Here is a 25,485-nt window from a genome sequence, read left to right as displayed (position 1 = left end):
TTTATTAAGAGGTTTATTGCATTGTGGCAAATTTGTGATGCAGGTATTGCAGTAACCAAATACCAGAATAGAAAAAAAATATACATTTGAATTGAGAAATACAGTGAACTCAAAAAAGCATGCTGACAGCATTATCTAGTCAAAATGTCAAATATGCAGCAAGTGTCAACATACACAAGTTACATGAATGAAACATGATGCATTGAAGTTGGTCAGAGATGGAGGGGTTTCAGATAACTGATGCTCCTTAAAACCCACCTCTGGCTAGGCGACATCCTCAGTGCTTGGGAGCCTCCTGCGAAGCGCTTCTTTGATGTTTCCTCCGGTGTTTATAGTGGTCTGTCCCTGCCGCTTCCGGTTGTCAGTTTCAGCTGTCCGCTGTAGTGGTTGGTATATTGGGTCCAGGTCGATGTGTTTGTTGATGGAGTTTGTGGATGAATGCCACGAAACGATACGACCAGCTATCCTTAGTAGCCACACACACAGACAACAAACAACATGAATTCGACTGGGACAACACTACTATCATAGGGCAAGCCAGACAGAGAACAGCCATGGAATTCCTAGAGGCATAGCATTCATCCACAAACTCCATCAACAAACACATCGACCTGGACCCAATATACCAACCACTACGGCGGACAGCTGAAACTGACAACCGGAAGCGGCAGGGACAGACCACTATAAACACCGGAGGAAACATCAAAGAAGCGCTTCGCAGGAGGCTCCCAAGCACTGAGGATGTCGCCTAGCCAGGGGACGAAACGTTTGCACAAAAACTTCCAGCTCGGCGAACAGAACCACAACAACGAGCACCCAAGCTACAAATCTTCGCACAAACTTTGAACACCCACCTCTCTTTGAATAAGTGGAGCCTAATGAATCAGTGGTATCTTAGTAAAGAAATATAATTCTAGCCTGCTACAGATCTTTCAATACACAGCAGTATTCCTATAACTGTGTCAAATCTTTCAGTATTAAACAAAATCTTGCTTCCTGAGAAACAACTTTTACATTCAACTCTTTCTTCTCTGCTCGGGTTTTCTTTTTAAGTTACAAAAAGCAATAATAAAAACAAATATCAGTGAAAGAAAACTTCAGTGGTTTCCTCCCAGCTTTCTCTTCAAGCATCCCCTCCTATAGTTCTAACCTCCGATGCTAACACTCAGTAGCTATTAAATGATCTTCACCCAATAAGGTTGAGCCAAATTATATCCCCTGCAGTAAGTGATATAGGACCATTGTTTTTAGAAAATCCTGCAGCACACAAGGTATATTGACAACATGGTCACTGTCCTACACCTCCCTGCATCTCTACCTTGCTATCCTTCTTTTAGATGCTCCTTAAAACCTCTCTCTCTTTAACCAAACCTTTATTCATCTGAGATGACATTACTCTCTGTGCCTCAGCATCCTGTATTTTGTTTTAAAACACTCATGAAACTTTTTTAGGAAGTTTTATTACGTCAAAGACATGATGTAAACCTGTCATTGTTTAGATAGGAAAGAGACAACATGTGTAACAGGAGAATGGGGACAATCATGCAAACCCATGACAATGTTTAGCCCCAAGTATGACAAGTCTTGCAGAATTACTACTACTGCAGTTAAAACAAACAAATATATTTTGGACTTTTTCTCTTATTTTCAAAGCAACTGAAGGCAACCAATTCCATATCAGAAATGGCTTTTTCCTGGTACCAACTGAATTTTGAATATAAATATTTCAGCTGGGATAAGAGGAGAGGGACTCTGGAATTTCTTTCTGACATTCAAGCTTTGTACAGAGGGGTTAAAATATTGTTTGGAAGTTCCGTTAGACGTAATCATTGATTGCTATCTCAGCAACAATCTTGTTACTCAGTTAGATTGGATGACCAAGTAGTCCACACACTATGAGGAGGACAAAAAGCTTCAGACAATCATTGATAACTAAAGCTTACTAACCGGAAGGTTAGTGTCCTGGATATCCCTGAGAGCATGCGCAATGTACTACTGGCTGTCCAAAGCTCCAATAGCATCAGGGGTAGACATCCACCGGCAGTTTGAATTCTTTAAAAGTGTAGAAAGAAATATCCCCATTATCCACCACAGCAAACACAACAGGAACTTCACCACTCTGAAATGCTAACTTCTTCATAACACGCAGGTCTGGCACTGGCCCATCAAAGCTGCAGATACATCAGGTCAAAACAGAAAACATTAGTCAGAAAAGAAATAAAGACTTGCATTCAAACAGTATCTTTCAGAACCTCAAGGCATTACAAATTGATTCACAGCCGATTAATTACCTTTGAACCGCATTCATTTTTTTCTGTTAATTTCACCCGATCGGACAAGCAAGGCATTGAGTTAATGTCTCATTCAAAACTCTGACAATGCAGCACTGCCTCACTACTGCACTATACGCTCGCTCCTTGATATACAGATTCACATACTTGTGAAATCAGCTCCAGACCTGATCTTTTTTCCCTAATTGTGTGGGTCTTCGCAGTAGATAGGGGATTTCTATTATCACACTTGTGTTATCCTTGTAAGATCTGTGCCCCTATCCTCCCCTATAACAATGATTTGTTATAGCGCCTGTGTGTTCAGGTCTCTGGAGTGAGAGTTGAATCTACAACTCTTTGACTCAATAGCAAGTATAATACCGATTGAGTTAGAAACATCTAACGTTAGAAACTAGGAACCTTAATGCTGAAAAAGGCCGTCAAACTTTGTGGAATCTGTAGCAAAAATGTCCAATGGTAATATTGTTTTAAAAGTAAGAAAAATCAGTGCTTTAGGCCAAAGAAACAGCTCATGTTTTGGAACCCATACATTTAGCTTTAATATCAAGTTGCAGCAGGTGGTATTATAGAGAAAGATCAAGGTAACAAAGGAGTCACATAGCTCCTGAAGTAGGACATCACCAACACAGTTACGATGGTCATATGTCCTCCTTTAGTGCTGTCATTTATTTGACTGCTTGAAGTTGGCATTTTAATTCTGGATTAAATAGGGAAAAGAAATGTATTATCTATTCTTAACTGGAGTTAAGCCAGAATCGGGCTCTCCATTACCAAGCAGCTCTGAAAGGCACTGACCAGAAATGTTAACTCTTTCTCTCCCCATTGGTAGTACCAGACATGCTAAGTATTTGCATCATTTACACTTCCATTTTCAGTGGCAAACATCATTTCAGAAGCTAATGCCCTGCTTTTTGCAGGGGGCAGACATCGTCTTTGGTCTATAGGTCAACCAGAAGCTAGAATCTTGGTTTTAGATAGAGGCATCGCTCAGGTACAGGAAGCTGGGATCAAGGGAATCACTGGAGGTTTATACGGGATACAGAAGTTTACTGAAGAAGGAAATCAGGAGGGTGAAAAGGGGGCAGAAGTTGGCCTTGGCTGAGAAGATTAGGGTGAATCCAAAGAGGTCTTTTAAGTATATTAAAGGAAAAAGAATAACTAGAGACAGAATAGGACCCCTCAAGGACCATAGTGGACATGTATGTGTAGAACAGCGGGAGATGGGCGAGGTCCTCAAATTAGCAGTGATATTTTTGGGATAGTCCCATATCACAGTAGATGTTGGATGTATTAAAATGTATGAAGCTAGATAAGTCTTCTGGTCCTGACCAGATATATCCAAGAACACTGTGAAAGACTAGAGAAGAAATTGACAGAAATATCTGGCTAATATTTTTCCAACATTGTTAGCCATGAGTGAGATCCCAGAAGAAGGGTAGAGAATGTTGTGCCCTTATTCAAGAAGGGCTGCAAAGAAAAACATGGGAACTACAGACCAGTAAGCTTAACATCTGTGGTAGGTAAGGTACTTGAAAAGATTCTGAGAGATAAGATATAAATACATTTGGAAAGACAGGGTTTGATTAGGAGTAGTCAACATGGCTTTGTGCATGGGAGATTACGCCTCACTAATTTGTTAGAGCTCTTTGAAGAAACGACCAGGAAGGCTGAGGAGGGCAGGGCGGTAGATGTGGTCGATATGGATTTCAGTAAGGCCTTTGATAAGGTTCCACATGGTGAGTACCCTGGAAAGTTAGATTGCATGGAATCAAGGGGGAACTGGCAAATTGGATACACAATTGGCTTGATAGTAGAAAGTAATAGTGGAAGGATGCTTGTCAGATTGGAGGCCTATGACTAGTGATGTGACTCAGGGGTCAGTGCTGGGACCATTGATTTTGTTGTTTATATCAGTGATTTGGAAGAGAATGTACAATGTGTGATTAGTAAGGTTGCTGATGACACTTAAATAGGGGTATTGTGGACAGCGAGGAAGGTTATCAAAAATTGCAACAAGACCTTGATCAGCTGGAGAAGTGGCCAAGAAATGAATAAGTGTGAGGTCTTCCATTTTGGAAAGTCAAATCAAGGTGGGTGAATGGTAGGGCCCTAAGGAGTGAAACACAGGGATCTTGGAGTTCAGCTGCACATATCTCCAAAAGTTACAGGTAGAAATGGCAGTGAAGAAGGCTTTTGGCACACTAGCCTTCATCAATCAGGGAAGTGAGTATAGAAGGTGGGGAATTATGTTGCAGTCGTACAGTGGTGAGGCGCACTTGAAGTAGTGTGTTCAGTTTTGGTCACCTAGCTATGGGAAGGATGTTATTAAACTGGAAAAGGTGCAGAAGAAATTTCCAAGGATGTTGCCAGGATAAAGGGCTTATGCCCAAAACATCGATTCGCCTGCTCCTCAAGTGCTGCCTGACCTGCTGTGCTTTTCCAGCACAACACTCTCAACTCTGATCTCCAGCATCTGCAGTCCTCACTTTCTCCCCAAAGTGTCTGAGTTACAGGGAGAGTTTGGACAAGATAGGACTTACCTCTTTAGAGTGTAGGAGAATCTCATAGAAGTGTATAAGATCATGAGAGACATGGATAGGGTGAATGTACTCAGTTTTTTTCCCAGGGTTGGGGAATTGAGGACTTGAAGGCATCAGTTTAAGGTTAGAAAAGAAAAGATAAGAGGGAATCTGAAGGACAACTTTTTCTACACAGAGGATGGTACACATATGAAATGAGCTGCCAGCAGGAGTGGTTGAGGCAGATATATTAACATCATTTAAAAGGCATTTGGACAAATACATTGATAGGAAAGGTTTAGAAGGATATGGGTCAAGTGCAGGGAAATGGGGCTAGCATGGATGGACATTTTGGTCAGTGTGGACCAGTTTAGGCCGAAGGGCCATTCTCCATGCTGTAGGGCTCTAGGACTCTATGAATTAAGCTCCTGGTTATTTCATACTGAGAAGTACATTTCATCACCAATGTAGATTTGGCTGTAGAATTTTACAGAAAAACAAATTACGTTCTAAATGGTTAAATGATAAAGAGGGATTTGTGCCATTTGTAACATTACTGACAAGGACAGTATTACTGCCTGCAACTTTGGTGGGCAGGTCTTAAGCAGCAAACGCATTGCCATAAAGGTTTCCTTATACATCAAATGAAGAAGACACCAAATTGTCCTTGGTTCACAGAGTGTATGGGAGTGGAGGGGAGAAGCATTATTTAACCATGTATGACCTTATATAATTGTCTTTATCCAATTATAGGTCACAAAAGGAAAATCAGATCACCATGCTAATGACACATTCACTACCAGCAACTGGCCTCCTAACTTTCATGTTCATCAGGCAGCTTATTGCACAAAATAAACACTGAAAAGAAACTTTAATTTTAAAATTGAGTCATAGAATCATACAGCACAGAAACTGAACCTTCAATCCAACTTGTCCGTGTTGACCAGACATCCCAAATTGACCTTGTCCCACTTGCCAGCATTTGGCCCATATCCTTTCAACCCTTCCTATTTATAAAACCATCCAGATGCCTTTTAAATGTATTGGAGGAATCTCAAAAAAAGGGAATATTACAGAAAAAGGGGACTCTCGTTTAATACTGAGATGCAAAGGAACTTCTTCTCCCAGAGCAAAGTGAATGCCTAGAATTCTCCATCCCAGGGTGTTGTGGAACCGAGATCATAGAAAGCATTTAAAAGAGGAGATAGATGGATCTTTTGAAACACTGGGGAAGTTGAGAGCTATGGTAAATTAGCACAAAAGAGGAGTTGAGGCCTGGACCAGGTCAGCCATGATCTTGTTAAACAGTAAAGCAGACTTTATGATCCAAATGGCCCAAATTGTGTTAGAATTGCACCGTTTAGTGCAGAACAAACATGTCTAAAACACTATGCTTCAGAGGTGTAATCAACAATTCAACTCTGTATTGTGCTTTACCTGCAAACACACATCCTTGAAAAGGGTTTCCCAGGTTGGGTTTTACGGAATTCCGCCACAGTATCAGCCTGGTACACATCGAAGACTATCTTTATTTTCTCAGAGGGTTCCTGCAGCCTAAACAGCACCATTGGGGAAAAAGTTAAGATAACAAGCTCACCAATGTAAAGAGATGAAATTACATTTACAAAGCAATTTTCACTTTGTGGGAATGGGAAAGGAATTTAGCAGAAAACATGTTTGAGGAACAATGGCAGAGGTGTAAAAATATAGGGCTTCACTGACAGCAAAGGTATATTCCAGTCAGAGACAAACACAAAGCAGGAAAGTTGAGGATTATATTAAATTGAAAGAAAAAAATCATAGTATGTGGCAAAGATTAATAGTAAATCAGAGGATTAGAAAAGTTTTAAAAAACAGCAAAAGATAACCAAACAAGGGGAGAAAATACACTACAAGCAGGTAATATAAAAATAGACAGTACAATATTAGCAATTTGAGAGAAGATTTGTAGCTCAGGTTGATGATAAGTCTGTAAGTTAGCTCGCTGAGCTGGAAGCTTTGTTTTCAGATACTTCGTCACCATACTATTTTAACATCATCAGTGAGAGTCTATCACTAGAAAGAAAGAACCTGGAAATCTAACGGGGCTAAAGGCCAATAAGTCCCCTGGACCTGATGGAATACATCTTAGGATTTTAAAGGAAGTAGTTACAGAGATAGTGGATATACAGGCGATAATCTTCTAAGAATCCTTAGACTCTGGAAAAGTCCCAGAGAATTGGAAAATCGTTAATGTAATACCCTTAATCAAAGGGTATTTTGGTCTCCAAAGTTGAGGATGGGCATTCTGGGTATTGAGGGAATGCAGCATAGGTTCACGAGGTCAATTCCCAGAATGGCAGGACTATCATATGTTGAAAGATTGGAGCAACTGGGCTTGTATATACTTGAGTTTAGAAGGATGAGAGAGGATCTGATTGAGACATATAAGATTATGAAAGGATTGGACAGTCTGGAGCAGGAAGCATGTTTCCGCTGATGGGTGAGCCCAGAACCAGAGAACACAGTTTAAAAATAAGGGGTAGGCCATTTAGAACAGAGTTGAGGAAAGTGATGTGGATATATGGAATGCTCTGCCCCAGAAGGCAGTGGAGGCCAAGTCTCTGGATACTTTCAAGAAAGAGATGGATAGAGCTCTTAAATATAGTGCAATCAAGGGTTTTGGGGATAAGGCAAGAACAGGATACTGATTGTGGATGATCAGCCATGATCATAATGAACGGTGGTGCTGGCTCGAAGGGCCGAATGGTCTACTCCTGCACTATTGTCTATAGAAGATTCATTACTGCAATGGGCACAGAGTTAAGAGTCAAATGGTGCATAATTGTCAGAACAGAAGTGATCCCAGATATTGCTGTGTAAGAACGTACCAAGGAGTTTGATCCAAGAGTTGTGTAGACTGCATGATGCAGATGTGCTGTTGTAGTTCTCCTTTGAGAGGGGAAGAAAGTAATAGATTATTACAAGGAGAAAATCAATTTGTATATTATTGTGACTTGCATTATTTGGCAGCTTGCAAAGTGCTTCACAGCCAATGGAGTAATGAGGTGGAGTTGCTGCGTGATGCCAGCTTACACACAAGGTCCTACAAATAGGGATAACAGAATAGCCTAGGAATCTACTTTCACAAACATCAGTTGAGGGATGAACATTGGCCAAGCCACCAGACAGAACATTCCTGTTCTTCTTCAGAATAATGCCATGGGATTTTTAATGCCACCTAAAGGCACGGACAAGAATTCAATTTAATTCTCTCTCATCTGACAGGATCTCCTCCAGTACATCCTATTCTCAGTATTGCACTCCAGGACCTGTCTGGATGTTGTGCCCTAAACTGAGGAATGGAATTCAACCCACTGACTTCTGCCTCAGTATTAAGAGTGCTATCAAGGCACTGCAGCAAATACTGAATGTGCTAAATTCCTTGGGTACTGGCAACCCTCTTGCGCCTTGACTTTGATTTGTCTATCATTTTAAATTTTATTAAAATAACTTCCACCCATAGAGTCATACAGCATGGAAACAGACCCTTCAGCCTGACCAGTCCACATAGCCCTATTTACCTGTGTTGGCCCATATTCCTCTAAACCTTGCCTATTCATATACCTATCCAAATGTCTTTTAAATGTTAAAACTGTATCTGCATTCACCAGTTCATTCCACATACCAGCCACACACTGTAAAAAAAGTTGCCCATCATGTCTTAAATCTTTTTTCTCCCCTTCACCTTAAAAATATACTCCGAGTTTTGAACTCCTCCCACCATCCCACCACCTCTCCACCCCCGGGAAAAAAGCCTCGTCATTGACCTTATCTTTGCCCCTCTATGAGATCACCCCTCACCTTCTATGCTCCAGTGAAAAAAGTCCAAGCCTTTCCAGTCTATTTTTATATCTCAAACCTTCCATTCCCAGCAACATGTCGGTAAATCTTTTCTGAATCCTCTCCAATTTAATATCTTTCCTATAGCAGGGTGACCAAAACTGCACATGCCCAGTCAAGACTGTAGCCTTCCCAGTCGCTGTATCTGAATGTACAATAAGTGGGTGTGGAAGAGTGGCCTGGATTGTAATTTGATAGCGCCACAGTTTTCGACTGTAATTTCACAAACTAGGGAACAATCCCAGCACTCTCTCCATCTAACATTAATACCCTACTCAGCTGTGAACAACAATCACTCCTTATTGCACATTTTTTTGATAAAGGCATTCTTTTATGGACTATGATGTCTCTGTGACTGGCATTAATTTGGGTTATACAGGCGGTCAAAGAATGTTCTGGAAATTGAGCGGTGATATCTTTGAAGTCTCAAATGTCAGTTTCAGTAGCGTATGGCTGCAAGCAGTTTATAAATGTCTTACACATCTCAAAAATTTGCAAATGTTCCTTTCCAGTGAAATTGTAATTTTTTCCAATGTGTCTGAGAAATCAAAACCCAAGTGGGGATGTTTCCAAAATGCATGAATGATAAAAGCCATTTAAATCCACTGCTACCTCGTCTTTCCAAAATACTTATTATCCAATTATATTTATTGCACACGATGTACAGAGTTGACATCTGGTCTAATATCGCATCTTTAAAAGCAATTTTGACAAAGTATACTCTTTCAGAAGGTTGTGGGTTTTAATACTGAAGCAGAGGTCTGAATGCAACCAGTTTGGCTGAGTGGTTACTTTACAATAAATCAGTGCACCCATTAATATAACTTCACAACAGGGAGTCTCGTGATAGTTCATCTCTGTGTTTGCTGCTCAATTAACAGTAGCAGACAGCACAAGGACTCAAGAGGCCCATTTCACTATGAGAGATGGCCACCATTGAGGTAGAAAGCGAATGGATGGACATGTTAAAAAGGAGGCACTCTCAAAAGGTCATAGAGAATTGTATAACAAAGATGGCCTGAGGTGTTAAGACCATTAGTGTGGAAGGAAAGCCCAGAATTATGCTATGATTATTTCAAATTGTTCTCTGTACCACTATGAGGCAATCTAAACATTACTAAAACGAGGTGAAAAGCAGATAAACTTAATATATATCAAGTTTTTGTGCCACTTCAAAGCTCCTTAAATTGGAGATCAGAGACCATTAATACAGCACAGAGACTCTGCTACAGCATACCTGCTCCCATTCAAGAACAGGAATGCTTTCCAAAATAATTTAGTGAATCCTCAATAATTTAACAACCTATCAGTTGGAGGAGAATAGTGATGATGTAGCATTTGACAAACAGTGAGAGATAGGTTCATGTCAGCTCTGAAGACAGGGGTTGCAGGATCTCTGTCAGTAGTTGTTCTGATTGCGTGTTGGGATACCAACAAAAAGCTAAAACAGGCTCAGCAGCTGTTAATACAGTTTCTCTGAATTGTAAGCCAACATTACAGCACACATGCCCTCTCCCACCCCTCCAAACTCCAAGGTCTGCAGGCACATTCCTGCTGCGTTACCCAGATGTCCTTCAGCCTACCTGCTGAGCTGACCTGGCCTGGTTTGAGAAGCGGCTGCACTTTGTCCTTCCACAGGTGGGCAGGTAACTTTTTATTTCTGGCACGCTTCCACTTGAGCAGCTCCTTGTACTCCTTCCAGTTGGTGCACTGCCTCACCCGCTTGTCCTTATTGATGTCTGTTTTATACCTGCTTTCTTTCTTCATCCTCTCCTTCTCTCTCTGGGACAGGTTCTCGCGCTTCAGGTTTATTTTCTGCTGCCAGGCAGCTTCATCGGAGGCACGGCCCGGTATGTTCGGTGGCAGGAGGGTGGGGTCGAGTGCCATTAGCTTGGTCTGAGGGCAGTCGCGTCCAACATTGGGGAACTTTATCCTGCTGAAATCCCACCTGGGTTTCCTAATAACCGAACTTCCCCTTGGACTCCCTTGGGAAGATGCAACCGAACTCCCTGACACACATTGAGAACAGGCCTTCTGTTCTGGCTGAGCTTGCTGCCTAGTGATACCCAAGGACTTGTCGTCACTCTCTTCCAATCTGTCTGCTTTGGTTTGTGGTCGCGATTCCAGGGCCACTTTAGCAATGTCCTGTTCCAGCACCTTGCAAGTGGCATCCTGCTGACTGGGTTCACCCGGCTGCTGTCCTTCTGTCTCGGTCTGTGCCAGTTGGTCACAGTGGCTTTTCTTGGACCTGAAACAGTTTAAAGGAAGTGGCTGGATTAGTATAATATTGATGCAAAAGAGAAATACACCCTACATACAACAAACAAACGTGCAATGGGCTATACTCTGCACTCAACAAAACAGATCTCAAATACTTGTCTAGTGGCGAGAGAACAGTCTTCCTAATGTCCAGGGTGGTATCTATGACAGCACATGTATACAGATGGAAGATGAGGAGTGGTTTTGGTAGTTTTTCTCCAACTCTTTCTGAGCTGTGTATGGAATGACCTAGAGTGCATATTCCTAGGACAGGAGTGTGAATATCTGGCATCAATGTGGACTTCACCAGTTTCCTCATTTCCCCTTCCCCCACCTCACCCCAGTCCCAAACTTCCAGCTCAGAACTGTCCCCATGACTTCTCCTACCTGCCCATCTTCCTTTCCACCTATCCACTCCACCCTCCTTTCTCACCTATCACCTTCATCCCCACCCCCATTCACCCATTGTACTCTATGCTACTTTCTCCCCACCCCCACCCTCCTCTCATTTATCTCTCCACCCTGCAGGCACTCTGCCTCTATCCTGATGAAGGGCTTTTGCCTGAAGCGTCAATTTTCCCGCTCCTCAGATGCAGCCTGAACTGCTGTGCTTTTCCAGCACCACTCTAATCCAGAATCTGTGAACATTTGGACAAGAAAGGTGAGATCGAGTCCTTGTAAGGCACAGTTCCCAGAGACTGGCAAGACCAGCAGTTATGTAGCACTGAGCAGACTCTGGAATTTGACAATGATAGGGTGTGGGTACTTGAAGGCAAGATCATTCAGATCTGTAGAATTCTATTTTCTTCTGTAGATTCTAAAGCTTGGAAACAGGACCATTGGCACCTTATGAATACACGCAAAAAAGATGAATTAGCTTTATACAAAAGGCAAAACTCACTGTATTGGCAAGGACACAATCAGATTAGTTCAGAGTTTTAAGCTTTAGAATTGTTGTTTCAAACCTTACTGAACTAACTTAGACACCTGAGAGCATTCAGGATAGTTAAGAGAAGTACATTGTGTGCTACTCTTTTAGCAAACGCTATTTTGGGTAATTTATGATGCATGGGAACCAAAGTCTTCTGTCCTGCAGTGAGACATCATACTCAAAATGACAAAACTAATAGAAGTAGTGGCGGCATGGTGGCTCAGTGGTTAGCACTGCTGCCTCACAGCACCAGGGTCCCAGGCTCGATTCCAACCTGAGGCAACTGCCTGTGTAGAGTTTGCACATTCTCCCTGTGTCTGCGTGGCTTTCCTCCGGGTGTTCTGGTTTCCTCCCACAGTCCAAAGATGTGCAGGTCAGGTGAATTGGCCATGCTAAATTGCAGATAGTGTTAGGTGAATCAGTCAGAGGGAAATGGGTCTGGGTGGGCCACTCTTCGGAGAGTCGGTGTGGACTTGTTGGGTCAAAGGGCCTGTTTCTACACTGTAGGGAATCTAATCTAATCTAATCTAAAAAAGAAGGATGTTGTAAAACTTGAAAGAGTTCAGAAAAGATTTGCAAAAATGTTGTCAAGGTTGGAGGGTTTAAGCTATAGGGGGAGGTTAAATAGGCTGGGACTTTTTCCCTGGACTGTCACAAGCTGAGGGGGGAACCTTATAGAGGTTTATAAACTAAGGGGTATAAATAGGGTGAATAGCCAAGGCCTGTTTCCCAGGGTGGGGAAATCCAAAACTGGAGAGCATAGGCTTAAGATGAGAGAGAAACATTTAAAAGGACCTGAGGGGTAACGTTTTCACACAGAGGATGGTGCATGTATGGAATGAGTTGGCAGAGGAAGTGGTGGAGGCGGCTACAATTACATTTAAAGGCATCTGAATGGGTATATAAATATGAATATCGGCTCAGTGCTGTCAAATGGGACTGGGTGAGATTTGGATGTTTGATCGGCATGGACAAATTGGACTGAAGGGTCTCCTCCATTTGGCTCTAGGAAGTTGCTGATCAATGGAACTCTGGTCTCTATGGAACTTATTTAATAAGAACACTTGAAATTGAGAGCAATTTGTGGCCACCTTGCAGGACCACAAACCCATGTGAAACAATAAAAGTAAAATAGCCACAGCAAACGTGAGAATATCAGAGCACCTGGGCGTCATTTGTTTATTTTTTTAAAAGTAAGATTTCAATGACACACACCAATCTTCCATACTGAAAGAGGCCTGGCCTAGAGCCCAAGGTGACTCAACTGTGTGCTAAGAGAAGGAGGAAGGGAGTGTCTCTGTCAGTACAAAAGATGAAAGATTCCAAATGCAGACTGGAAAACAGGACGTGTTCGGGTGATGGCAAATTGTTGCGGCGGAGGTGGGGGGGGTTGGGGGGATAGAATGGAAATTTGATTTTGATCAATGTAACTATGGTCAGGCTGCTTTGGGTATAGAACATAGAACATAGAAAAATACAGCGCAGTACAGGCCCTTTGGCCCTCGATGTTGCGCCGTTCCAAGCCCACCTAACCTACACTAGCCCACTATCCTCCATATGTATTTGGGTAGTTGAGTTTCCTTTCCCTCCTATCCTGATATTGACCATTTGTTATGAATTGGTCCTAGTGTTGGCTCCTTGCTGGGGCAATCACCCTAGTTCCCATGTTTTCAGACTGAGCGAAAGAGAGTGTGGGCAAGATTATCATTGAAGCTGGTCACAGCCGCATAAGCATATTTGGGTCAGAGGGCTGGCTAGACATCAGGCAGGAAGAGAGCCCTGGTTTTTTTTTCAATCCTAGGTCAAGAGTGTAGTGGTCAGTTATAGACTCCCCATTGCAGTGGTTAGGAAAATATGTTGCATGTCTATGTACTGTAACTGATGCCAGGCAAATGTGACTCACCGCAACAAAGTTACTCCCATCGACAATAAACAGGACCAGGCAGTCAGGATTCCAGCACAACAATGACTTTAAATGGCCAGATTAGGAGAATGCTCTCGTTAACACACAAAAGTCATTTCAGGGATTTTTATTTTAGAAAGCTGATGGAGATTAGCGTCAGCACCCAAGTTAAAAGCTAGCAAACAGGAAGAATTCACACAAGCAAAGTGACCCTCATCCTCTGTCACGTCTTACTTCCACTCCACTCCCACGCTTCTGGTAATTCTTGCCATACAGCAGGAATGCTCTTTGTGATTCAGGATTAAAGAGCACTGTTCTGGCACAGCAGCAAGCTTCACTTTGCAGCCATACCAATGCCTGGCCTTGACACTGGGTGACCAAACAAGAACAAAGCTTGCCCTGCCTGGCATTGACCTCCAGCCCACAAAATGCAAGTCCAGAATGAGCATCTGGCTGCCTTCCATTCTGGATCTTGTGAAACTGTCCATACTCTGACCCATGTGAACAAGTGGCTGAGGGGCCTGTTTATCCACCCAAGCTCCCCCGCCGCGCCTTGTCCCAGTTTGTACCTGGTGCCCTGTTGGCTGTGACTCCGCTTCCTCTTGCGATGGTGCTTTTCCAGATCACCGTGAGAAGAGTCCAGATGCAATTTCCGCTCATAGGAACTGAAAACAGTACTTTAAAAAAAAAACTTGCATTTATACAGCATCCCTCACAAACCACTTGCCAGCCAATGAAGATATTTTAAAAGCATAATGAATGTTGTAATTTAGCAAACGTGGCAGCTAATTTGCACCCATCTGGATTCCATCACCGCCAATGTCGTAATGACCAGATCATGTGTTCTAGGAGGTTGGCTGAGAGATAAACTCTTGGGAATAGCTCCCCAGTAAATAGTGTTATGGAGTGTTTTTTTACGTTCACCTCAGATGGTAGTGAGAGGGCCTTGATTCAGCAGTTGATCTGAGAAACACCAGCTTGGATTGTGCTGACAATCCAGTGTACTGGATTGTCAGCACAGAATATGTGCTCCGCTCTCTGGGTGAGGTAAGTGGCTTGTGTCGTTCCCATCGGAAGCTCTGACCAGCAGCACAGCAGAATTTGACTGCCATCCTAATTGTAAACTGTGCGCAGTTTCTGATCAGCATTCAGTAATGTAAACGCAGGTGTCCTTCAGGGAAGGAAACCTGTCCTGCTTCCCCAGTCTGGACATTAACCTCACACCAAATTGTGGCTGTGCAATAAATTCCAGTCATGCCAGCAATGCCCACATCCTGAGAATAAATAAATAATTAAGAAATTTAAGTTACATTCTTCTGCTTTTTTCTGCTAATGGCTTCAGGGATTATTACAGCTAATGGCGTTTGTCCTTACTTTTTCATGGGATTTGATGCCTGTCCTGAATTGCCTGGAGTGTAGTGGCTTGCTGGGCCATTTCAGAGAGTAGTTAAGAGCCGACCACTGGAGCTGGAATCACATAGGTTGAATCAAGTCAGGCCGGCAGATTTCCCTCCCTGAAGGGCATTAATGAACCAGTTGGAGTTTTGCTCAAACCAACAACAATTTCACGATCACCATTATTGAGACTAGCTTTTCACTCCAGATTTATTAAGCAAATTTAAATTTCACCAGCTGCCGTGGGGAGATTTAAACTTGTGACCCCGCTGCAGCATTAGTCGCACTGATTGGATTATTAATCCAGTGACATTCCCACTGACCCAGCAACTGCATTAAAAGTGGGGGAGGGGGTGGTTCCTTAGCGCACAACCTAGCTGCTCTTTAAACACCAGTGTCAACACCAGGGAGCTTGGGAAGGCAAGACACATGCAAGAAAGTGTGAGAGAGGATGGTGTACAGAAAAACAATCAAGCTTGCAATTCAGCAGCAGGCCATTTGGATCCTCAAACCTGCTCTGCATTTAATAAGATCATGGCTAATTCAATTGTAAACTCAATATTACATTTCCACCTATCCCCCCCATTAACCTTCCAACCCCTTCCTTAACAATAATCATCTTCTGTACCTCAAAATGGCACCAGAGCATGGCGACATTTTACACATTTCACTGACAATAAATTGTTCAATTAAATTTTGAAGGAGGGAGTTTCAAAGACGTGAAGAGAAAAAAAAAGGTTAGTCTTATCTCTGTCTTAATTGGGTCACCCCTTATTTTTAAATAGTGATCCCTAGTTCTAGATTGTCCCCCTTGAAGAAACATCCTTTCACATCCCCCTTGTCAAGCTACTGGAGATCTTAACATTTCAATCAAGTTGCCTCCCTCTCTTCTAAGCTCACACAAATACATATCTTGCCTGTCTCACTTATTCTCATAAGACAACCTGCCCATTCCAGGTATTAGTCTGGTATTCTCTGAAATGTCTTCAATGAACTTATAATCTTCTTTAAGTAGAAACTAGGAGCAGGTGGCCATTTGGCCCTTTTAGCCTGCTCTGACATTCAATATGATTATGGCTGATCCTCCAGCTCAACACCATATTCCCGCTTTCTCCTCATACCCTTTGATACCTTTAATATCTAAAAATGTATCAATATTTTGCTTGAATATACTCACAGCCTTCTATGGCACAGAATTCCACATGGTGACCACTCTCTGAGTGGAGAAATGTTTCCTCACCTCAGTCCTAATTGGGCTGACCCTCAGACTGAGACTATGACCGCTGGTTCCAGACTTCCCAGCCAGGGAAAACATTCTCCCTGCATCTAGTCTGTCCACTCCTGATAGTATTTTAGACACGCCAATCAGATCCATTCTCGTTCTTCTATACTGCAGTGAATACAGGTCCTGTCGAACCCATGTCTCCTCATATGACAATGTTGCCATTCCTGGTATCGGCCTAATGAACCTCTGCTACACTACCTTAAGTAGGGTAGCCAATATTGTACAATGTACTCCAGATGTGATCTCAACAGTGCCCTGTAAAACTGATGCATAACCCATATATTTTTTAATTTAATTCCCTACTCAATAAACTGTATCAGTCTAGTAGATTTCCTAATTGCTTACAGTACCTGCATACTAGCCTTTTGCAATTCATGCACGAGAACACTCATATTCCTCAGGGAAATGGTGACAGAGAAGGGAATTTACCTGGGATCAAACCGCATTATAACGTAACCCAGTCTCTTCAAGTGGCTGTAGACCTTTAGAAACAAAGAAAAGAAGATCTGAGAAAATATCGCAAAACTGCATCTTCAACTAGTACAAAGTTGGATGGTGAGAATCCTGAAATATAAAAAATAGTCAACAGGTCTATAGCAGCATGTGGGGAAAGAGAAACTGTTAACCTTACAGATAAATGACCTTCCAGCTCTTACATTTTCCAATTCTACCAGAAGGTCACCAACCTGAAATACCAATTCTCTTTCTCTCTATTCATGTGCTGCCTGACCTCCAGTCAGTGAGGGTTAAACATCAGAAGCAGCGAAGAACCCCACCATTGCAGAAACACACCAAGTAAATATTCCAAAAACAATTTTTTTTTGTGCAAAAATCCAAGTGAAAATAGTTAGCTTACATTCCCTACATTCTCAACACAAATTGTGCACATTATTTCCAAAGCATATTCATTAAATAAATAATGCCTGGTCAATAAACCTAAAGGTCACTTCTTCCATCAAGAGGCAACAGATTCACACCTCGACATCTCAAATCACAGAACCAAACTCTCCCAATGCTGTGCCTGGTGGAAGGAGAGTGGGAACATTTACTTGGGTAAAGATCCCTTGGTTAAACGTTGCCAGCCTGCCCAACACAAGTACTTGTGTTAAATGCAGTCTTACTCTCCATGTGCGCCTGGTCAGTATTTTATAAATAATTTAATCAAGTTCCTTAGGTTCACTGGGGTAAGCAGGTTGACTATTGAGCAGCTTCTGCTTACAGACACAACAGGACAAATCCCTGGTCTGTACTGGGTCAACTTGATCTCAGCAAGGACAACAGTCAAGAGTCCAAACAAGATCTCTGGAGAGGAGTAAAGAACACCATTTCTCTCCCTTTCTTGATTACCATCAGTGACTCCAGTAAACAGGACCACTGTGCGATGACCATAAACAAACTGGACAGTGATGTATTCACACACACACACACCACATAACCCTCTGAAGCTCCCAGGCTTCACGAGAACAGAAGCAACTAGAACAAGAGTGCCCAACACACTAACTTACAACTAGCAAGTAGTAAATAGCCTTATCGCAGAAGACTCAACAGTAGAGGAAAGCTGCTATCACTGCTCAAAATAAAGTGACTTAGTGCAGCTCAGTTTAAAACAAAAGAGGTTGAACATCAGTGTATATGGTCAGTGGCGAGTATTTGCGCAGCATCTGTATAAAATGCCAATGGTACCTCTGGATTAACAGAAATATTGCACTGAATTCTTTTGTCACCAGAGGAATAAGCATCAACATTGCCTTGACATCCACACATAATGGAAAAAGGTGCACTGGAGGAACGATATCTGCAACATTTTCGGATAATATCAGAAGCCCTGTGTCTCCTCCCTGCTGACAGCTTAAACTAGTTTCAGAAAAAAATTGATCAAAGACCCAAAAAAAGCTGCAGGTGATTCGAGCTGGTTTGGCTGACACACTTGTTGCATTATCCACCGTGAAATCAGATGCGTCCATGTTCCATAGTTAGTTTTAGAAGTCAGGTCACTTCCAGTACCTGATACTGTTCCAATGGAATGGTTCTGGCAGACAGTAAAATCTCATACGACTCCTGAATGGACAGCGGCAGCTCCCTGTAATATATCTGTATGGATCCCTGGAAAGCAGGTAAACTGCAGTTAAGTATTTATTCAAATAGGAGGCCTCACAGAGAGAGCACTATAGAAAACCAGCAACTTTAGCATTAGTGCTACAACAGGATTAGAAGACGCTTTCGGGGGGCAGATGGACTCAGCGCTGCACAGTAAAGGGGCAATTTTAACCCTGTGAGGACAGGGAGCAGTTAAATAGAGGTAGCAGCTTACCAGCTGCCTTTCTGCAATTTGACTCTTAGCACTCATGTTGAGCTGATGAGAGACTGGGTATCAGGATGGAGCGGGGGGGGGGGCCTGGTTTAAACAGGATTTCTGATGATTAGATTATGGTACTGTTACTAGGGTTTGAGAGTAAGGTCATCATGGATTCCCCATCAGGCAAATACAGTGGCAAACAAAAGCTGGGTCACAAATTGAAACTCTCCCTTGGTTCCCATTTGAGCTAATAAAAGCAGGAGTCCTTATCGGAGCTCCACAGAGAAAGGTTGAGCATCCACACAATCCCAAGGACTGTGTAAATAAATCCCAAGGGGGAATTTAAAATTCCTTAGTATAGCGGTTTCAGGTCGGCAGATCTTACAGCTTTGCATACTTACACACTCAAGAAGGTACAGAGCTTCCTCAGGGTACAGTAATTGTTTCCCATGTACCACATGGCCCATGGTGTGCCAGAATTTGCCCTGTATAGAATCGAGAAGGGAGGTGGAGCAGGAAGGATGCAGTAGAAATAAGAAATCAGATGGATTGCAATTGCGTTAGGTACCGACAGTATAATTTTAGCAATGAACATCAGTTACTGAAGGTTAGAAAGAAAGAACCTGTATTTACAACCAGCCTTTAATAACCCCTTAATGTCTTTACTCCAGAAGAAACGTGACAACCAAACAACACACGAAAGCTCTCACAAACAGCAAAATAATCTTTAACAGCACAAAAAGCAAGATGTTGTGCATGCCAGAAATCAACTAAAAGTAGAAAAAGTATTTGAAACGCTCAGCAAGTCATGCAGCATTTGTGAAGAAAGAAACAGGACTAATGTTTCAGGAGAACATCTTTCATCAGTTCATCAGCATTTTCTGTTTTTATGTCTGTGCTGATGTTGTTTGGCAGAACTCTGGGGAGAACCCTCTAGCCCCACATTAAATAGTGTCACGGGTTCTCACGTGCACCTGAAAGGGACGATAGAGCCTCAAGCACTCACCTAGTGAGTAAGGCTCAGGTTCCATTAACGATTTTTTAAAAAACTCATCCAAACAAAAGTGTGTCTGACAATGTAGCACTTCACTGGAGTATCCACCTTGGTTTTCTCCAGAATGGGACTTGAACCCGTGATCCTCTCACTGGGAGAAGGCCATGCTGACACACAGCCGTGCCTGGCCGTGACCTGTCGAGTATAATAAAGTGGGATGAAATTTGGTACAGTGTGACTTTTCAACTATCTTCCAGCTGACTGAAATGTTCATAAATTGTGGAGATTGCAACATTAGAAGAGGAACCATCAGGCAAGATGTGACCATTTCCACCAGAATGACTGGACTGGGGCAGAGTCCTGGCAATCATTCTGATTTGGACAGAAAGAGGAAGGCGCTAAAAGGGAAATCAGACTGTCCTCTACACCCGGTTCTGCTATAACGCATGTTTCTTCAATGCAAATTGGCTAATGTGATTGAAGAATTTAAACCATTATTTGTAGAACACAAACTCTCCTTACCTGTATTGGCTATAACGAAATTCCAGCCCCATTAGTTTGAACGGCATGGTTATTGCATGATTTTCTTATAACGTGAGATCGCATGAGAATGGAACTATTGCGTTATATCAGAACTGACTGTATTCTGTAATGAAATTCTATCTCCTTTCTGCATGTTATTTAGAACAGTTAACTATTTTTTTTAAAATCACCTTTACGAAAGGGGAATTGCACAGAAACAGGTAGAAAAGCTTGCTCCGATCATGGAAGAGCATGCTTATTACTGAAATATGATTAAAGCAGAAGCCACTTTAAGGTTACATGTTCTATCAAGAGCTATCTGCTTTAGAAATGGCAGGAAAAATAAACTCACTGCATTGGATTTCAGCTCCACAATGCTTTCCTGGGGCTTCCACTCGGCTTTTACCAGGCTGCCGCTAAATGAAGAGAGAAACTTTATGCAACTATCTCCCACAAAGCAAAACACAGCAATTCAGTCACCATAAATCTGCCAGCTAAGGGAATGAATAACATTATTATCCTCACATTCCACCTCATTTATAAAACCCATTAGTCCGTGTAGGAGATTACTAAGCCATCAATTGTCACAAGAATTATCAACTAGTGCAGAACTCCAGAAAAGTCTGCCAATCAGTATCATCTCCCTACCATCACACTAAATCCAAAGATGTGCAGGTTAGGTGGGCTGGTGACGCCAAATTGCCCACCATATTCAGGGGTGTGGGGATTAGGTGCATTAGTCAGGGTAAATGCAGAGTAATAGGGTAGGGGAACAGGTCGGGGTGGGTTACTCTTCGGAGGGTCGGTGTGGACGTGTTGGGCCGAAGGGCATGTTTCCACACAGTAGGGATTCCAAAATCAGCATTCAATGTGTGCTATTTCTGTAATGGAATTATTTTAGTGGAAAGCTCAAAGGAAGCTCCATTCTGTCCCTATCTTGTGCTGTCCCTGTCCTGGGAGTGCTTCATGGGGACAGTATCACAGGAGCTTCACTCAGGCTCTAACCTCATACCGTTCTTGTCCTGGGAGTATTTGATGGGGACAATGTAGAGGGATCTTTATGTTTACCTTCAGTTTAAAAGAGTAGGGAAGTTTTACACTATATTTGTGTGCTATCCCTGCCCTTGGAGCATTTGATGGGGACAGCATCGAGAGGGAACTTTGTTTTCCATTTATTTTTAGTTTAAAAGAGTAAAAGTAGATTTACGTCCAGTTTAAAAGAGTAGGGAAGTTTTACACTATATTTGTGCGCTATCCATGTCCTGGGAGTGTTTGATAGCGGTATAGAAAGAGCTTTTCTCTGTATCTAACCAAGCTTAATCTGTCCTGGGAGTACATGATGAGGCCAGTATAGAAGGAGTTTTACTCTGGATCCAACTGTGTTCTGTACCTATCCCAGGGCTGTCTGATGAGGTCAGTATAGAGGAGTAGCGTAATCAGTAATTAACATATGGTCCAACCCAAATCCTATAAAGTATGTTGAAACATTGAACTCTCATCAAAACAGGCTAGAAAACAGCTGAGGCTACGTACTTCACAATGGACTAGAGACTGAGGGAACAGTCTGATCAGCATATTCTCAATGTCAAATCAAAGGAACTGCACCATACTCCCACAATACAGAAGCTTCTCCTGCTGTCCATTTCCTACTTCTGCCTGTGTGGTTGAGCTATAGTTATTGTAGTGAGGCCATTGTTGGGTTCTGGCAGCTGCCCCATGATATTTCAGGTCCCGGGTATTTCTGACTGACAAGCAGCAATCCTTACAGTCGTTCCACTCGCTCTTCAGATAGGAGCTGCCACTGCTCTTCTCGACACACCCGCAGCCTCTCCATCTGCTCCTCAGAGTCATCCGGAATGAAATCTTTCTGGCCATGGGTCCGTTGGGGAATTTTGTGATCCCGGGATCGTGCCGCAAACAATTCCTCAGAGCTGCAAAAGGAGCACAAAAGAAAGTCTGCAAACTTTAGCTGCAAGTATGTTAAAGCATTTATTTATCACTCTATATGACATAGAGAGTGTATCCCCACTACAACTGCCTGCTGGGTTCTTCATTCTTTCAAGTGATATGTTTGTTGCTGACAAGGCTGGCACTTGTTGCAATGCTTGAACTGAATGGCTTGCTTGACCATTTTAATCTGGCAATTAAGACACAACCACATTGCTGTGGGTCTGGAGTCACAGGTAAGGATGACAGGCCTCCCTCCCGAAGGAACATTGATGAACCAGTTAGATTTTTACAGCAGTTGATGATGGTTTCTTGGTCACTATTCCCGTGGCAACAGCATTTCTTATTTTGCAACAATATCTGCACTTCTAAAGTAACTCATTGGCTGGGAGTACCTTTGAGACATAACAGGTCACGAAAAGTGCTGTATAAAAGCAAATCTTTGCTCTTTTGTTGCAACCCTGCTGTTTTCAAATGTCAGATGACCAGTTTGTCCTTTCCACCTTCTGTCAGATGAACAGATACATACATTGTTACACGAAAGAACAAAGAAGAGCTTGCATTTATACAGCACTTTTCACATTTTTGAGACCTCACTATGCTTTATAGATAATTAACTTACTCATGTCTCAGATCTCAAACCCCACAACCTTCCAATTGGCACGAGTGTGTGCTACTCCTGATCTCAGGCTAACGAGGCATTTTTGTAAAATAATAAATGGAGAAAGAGACACTTTGGGAGAGAGATTAGCTCATCACACCTGACCTCTAATTTAGTATGAAAATAACCAAAACAAAAACCTTCCAGGATTTCGATTCATCTATAAGTTATGCGGATGTTGAGAGAGTGAGTTGCATCTGTCAATCAGAAGTGCAAAACAAACAAGAAAGTCCACAGACTGGTGCCAGACTATTGTGATTACAATCATCACAATTACCTGCATTTACATCAATACCTGATCAAGAAGTCTCAGATGAATACAGTACATCCCAAGCTAAACACAAACCCTTCAACACAGCAGCTGAAACCACACATATTCCAGGCCTCAGAAATCACAGGCGTTCTCCCATCTGTCACTGATCTGTACCCAGGCTGAAGCCGAGCGATGGGGTTTTTAAGGTAGATGAGTGAGGACATTTCACCAAATTAGCCTGGTCAGTTTTGGTGACTTTTGTGGCTCAGATCCCAGACCACCCGATGAAGGAGCAGTGCTCTGAAAGCTGGTGTTTTGTGATTTTTAACTTCATACAGACCAGGAGGGACCACACAAGGCCTGCACGACACAGCTACAGGAGTAGGCCATTCTGCCCCTCTCGCCCTGCTGTGCCACTCAACAGGATGGAGCCTCGGCCAACGTCCTTCATGTCCACTCTTCTGCCCTTTCACCCTAAATCTTTGATCCCCTGATTGATGAAGAATTTCTCTCAGCCTTAAACATCCACAAGGTCCCTGTTCCCCCACAGCCCTCTGTGGTAATGCTCTATGAGGAGCAGCTCTGCCTGATCCCAATGTGGTGATGCCCCTCTATCCTAACATGGTGACCCCTGACCGGGGGAGGGGGTGGACCCTGAGAGCCCCCTTTAACAACCCAGTACATCCCCACACTCACCACACACACATAGACACACACCCCCACCCAGACACACACCCACCCACACCCACACATAGACACACACACACCCCCACCCCGACACACACCCACACATAGACATAGACATAGACACACACACACACACCCACACCCACCCCCACCCAGACCCAGACACACACCCACACCCACACATAGACACACAGCCACCCCCACCCCCACCCCCACCCCCACAGACAGACACATTCCCTCCCGGGTTTATAAACTACGCTGTTGTTCTCAATTTCACCTCCAGCAGCCCGGCCGGTTCAACATGTAAACACCGCGGTTTTAACCCGGGCCTCACCGCCCCCGGGCCCCGTTCCTTTACCTCAGGCTCCGGCTCACAGCCCCCAGCGCGGCCGCCTCCATCTCCACAGCGTGAGGGGGAGGGGCTTCCGGGCCCTAGTGCCCGCGCAGAGTAACCCCGCCCACCGTCACCGCCCACCGTCACTGCCGGGTCCTAGTGCCCGCCCACCGTCACCGCCCACCGTCACCGCCCTCCGTCACCGCCGGGTCCTAGTGCCCGCCCACCGTCACCGCCCACCGTCACCGCCCACCGTCACCGCCCACCGTCACCGCCCTCCGGGTCCTAGTGCCCGCCCACCGTCACCGCCCACCGTCACCGCCCACCGTCACCGCCCACCGTCACCGCCCACCGTCACCGCCCTCCGGGTCCTAGTGCCCGCCCACCGTCGCCCGCCCACCGTCACCGCCCACCGTCACCGCCGGGTCCTAGTGCCCGCACAGAGTAACCCCGCCTACTGTCACCACCGGGTCCCAGTGCCCGCAGAGTAACCACGCCCACCGTCACCGCCCACCGTCACCGCCGGGTCCTAGTGCCCGCCGTGTGTGACTCCACCCAGAGTCACCGCCAGGACCTGTTGCCCAGCTTGGCCAATGCCCAGAGTCACTATCGAGTTGGATGATCATGGCTCTCCAGTAGCTTACCTCCACCCACCCACTCTGGCTACTCCATGGGTAGCGATCCAATGGCCTGGGGTTTATTTTTAAATGGCGTTCTTGGCAGTTTTCCTTCAGAGGCTTTCAGCCCAATGGAGTGGTGTCCCAGTGTCTTGATGTCAATGTGGCTATCACTTTAAACCATCTGGAGTTCAGCTCTGTTTGTCCATGTTTGAACCAAGGCTGTAATGAGGTCAGGAGCTGAGTGACCCTGGTGGAATCACAACTGGGCGTCACTGAGCAGGTTATTACTGAGCAGGCGCTGCTTGATAACACTGTTGGTGACACCTTCCATCACTTTACTGATGATCGAGAGTAGACTGATGGGGTGGACAATTGGCCGGGTTGGATTTGTCCTGTTTTTTGTGCACAGGATATACTAAGGTAATTTTTCACATTGTCGGGTATATGCCAATGCTGTAGCTGTACTGGAACAGCTTGGCTGGGTATATCATACAGTTAGTGGTAGGGGGTGCAACTGACTCCTGACCAGAGTGTGGAAGCAGACAATAGGAAATTGGATAAATTTTCGGCTAAGGGGATAAACCAGGGTTTTGGACTGAATGAATTATTCTTTAGAGAACAAGCTCTTGGGGTTAGGCTGAATGTCCTTTTCCTATAGCACAATGACTATGACTTCCCATTCAATGAAAACATCCTCTCAGCATGC

The 25,485-nt window shown here is 43.7% G+C and overlaps 1 protein-coding gene across 8 annotated transcripts; it reads right to left on the bottom strand.

Moving 5' to 3' along the window:
- Positions 1 to 400: 400 nt before the first annotated feature.
- On the bottom strand, positions 401 to 24,230 carry tsen54 (TSEN54 tRNA splicing endonuclease subunit). 8 transcript variants are annotated; one of them, XM_088000437.1, is made up of 11 exons: positions 24,184 to 24,230; positions 22,044 to 22,208; positions 20,630 to 20,693; positions 19,163 to 19,246; positions 18,470 to 18,568; positions 16,895 to 16,947; positions 14,355 to 14,462; positions 10,276 to 10,940; positions 7,681 to 7,741; positions 6,248 to 6,364; positions 401 to 2,171 (listed from the first exon to the last, which is right to left on the bottom strand). In XM_088000437.1, exons 1-11 carry the CDS (start codon positions 24,222 to 24,224, stop codon positions 2,021 to 2,023), a joined length of 1,608 nt encoding a protein of 535 aa, XP_087856563.1. In that variant the 5' UTR covers positions 24,225 to 24,230; the 3' UTR covers positions 401 to 2,020. The 8 variants fall into 8 exon arrangements, with proteins under 8 accessions (XP_087856563.1, XP_087856564.1, XP_087856565.1 ...); XM_088000438.1 differs by having other exon boundaries at positions 14,355 to 14,450; XM_088000439.1 differs by lacking the exon at positions 24,184 to 24,230 and adding an exon at positions 24,103 to 24,123.
- Positions 24,231 to 25,485: the final 1,255 nt, after the last annotated feature.

The sequence above is a fragment of the Chiloscyllium plagiosum genome, unplaced genomic scaffold (genome assembly GCF_037043375.1).
Source record: "Chiloscyllium plagiosum isolate Xiang-an unplaced genomic scaffold, Cpla_swu_hap1 HiC_scaffold_25, whole genome shotgun sequence".
Taxonomy (NCBI): domain Eukaryota; kingdom Metazoa; phylum Chordata; class Chondrichthyes; order Orectolobiformes; family Hemiscylliidae; genus Chiloscyllium; species Chiloscyllium plagiosum.
Note: the sequence above shows the minus strand (reverse complement) of the source record. Positions and strands in the feature narration are given on the sequence as shown.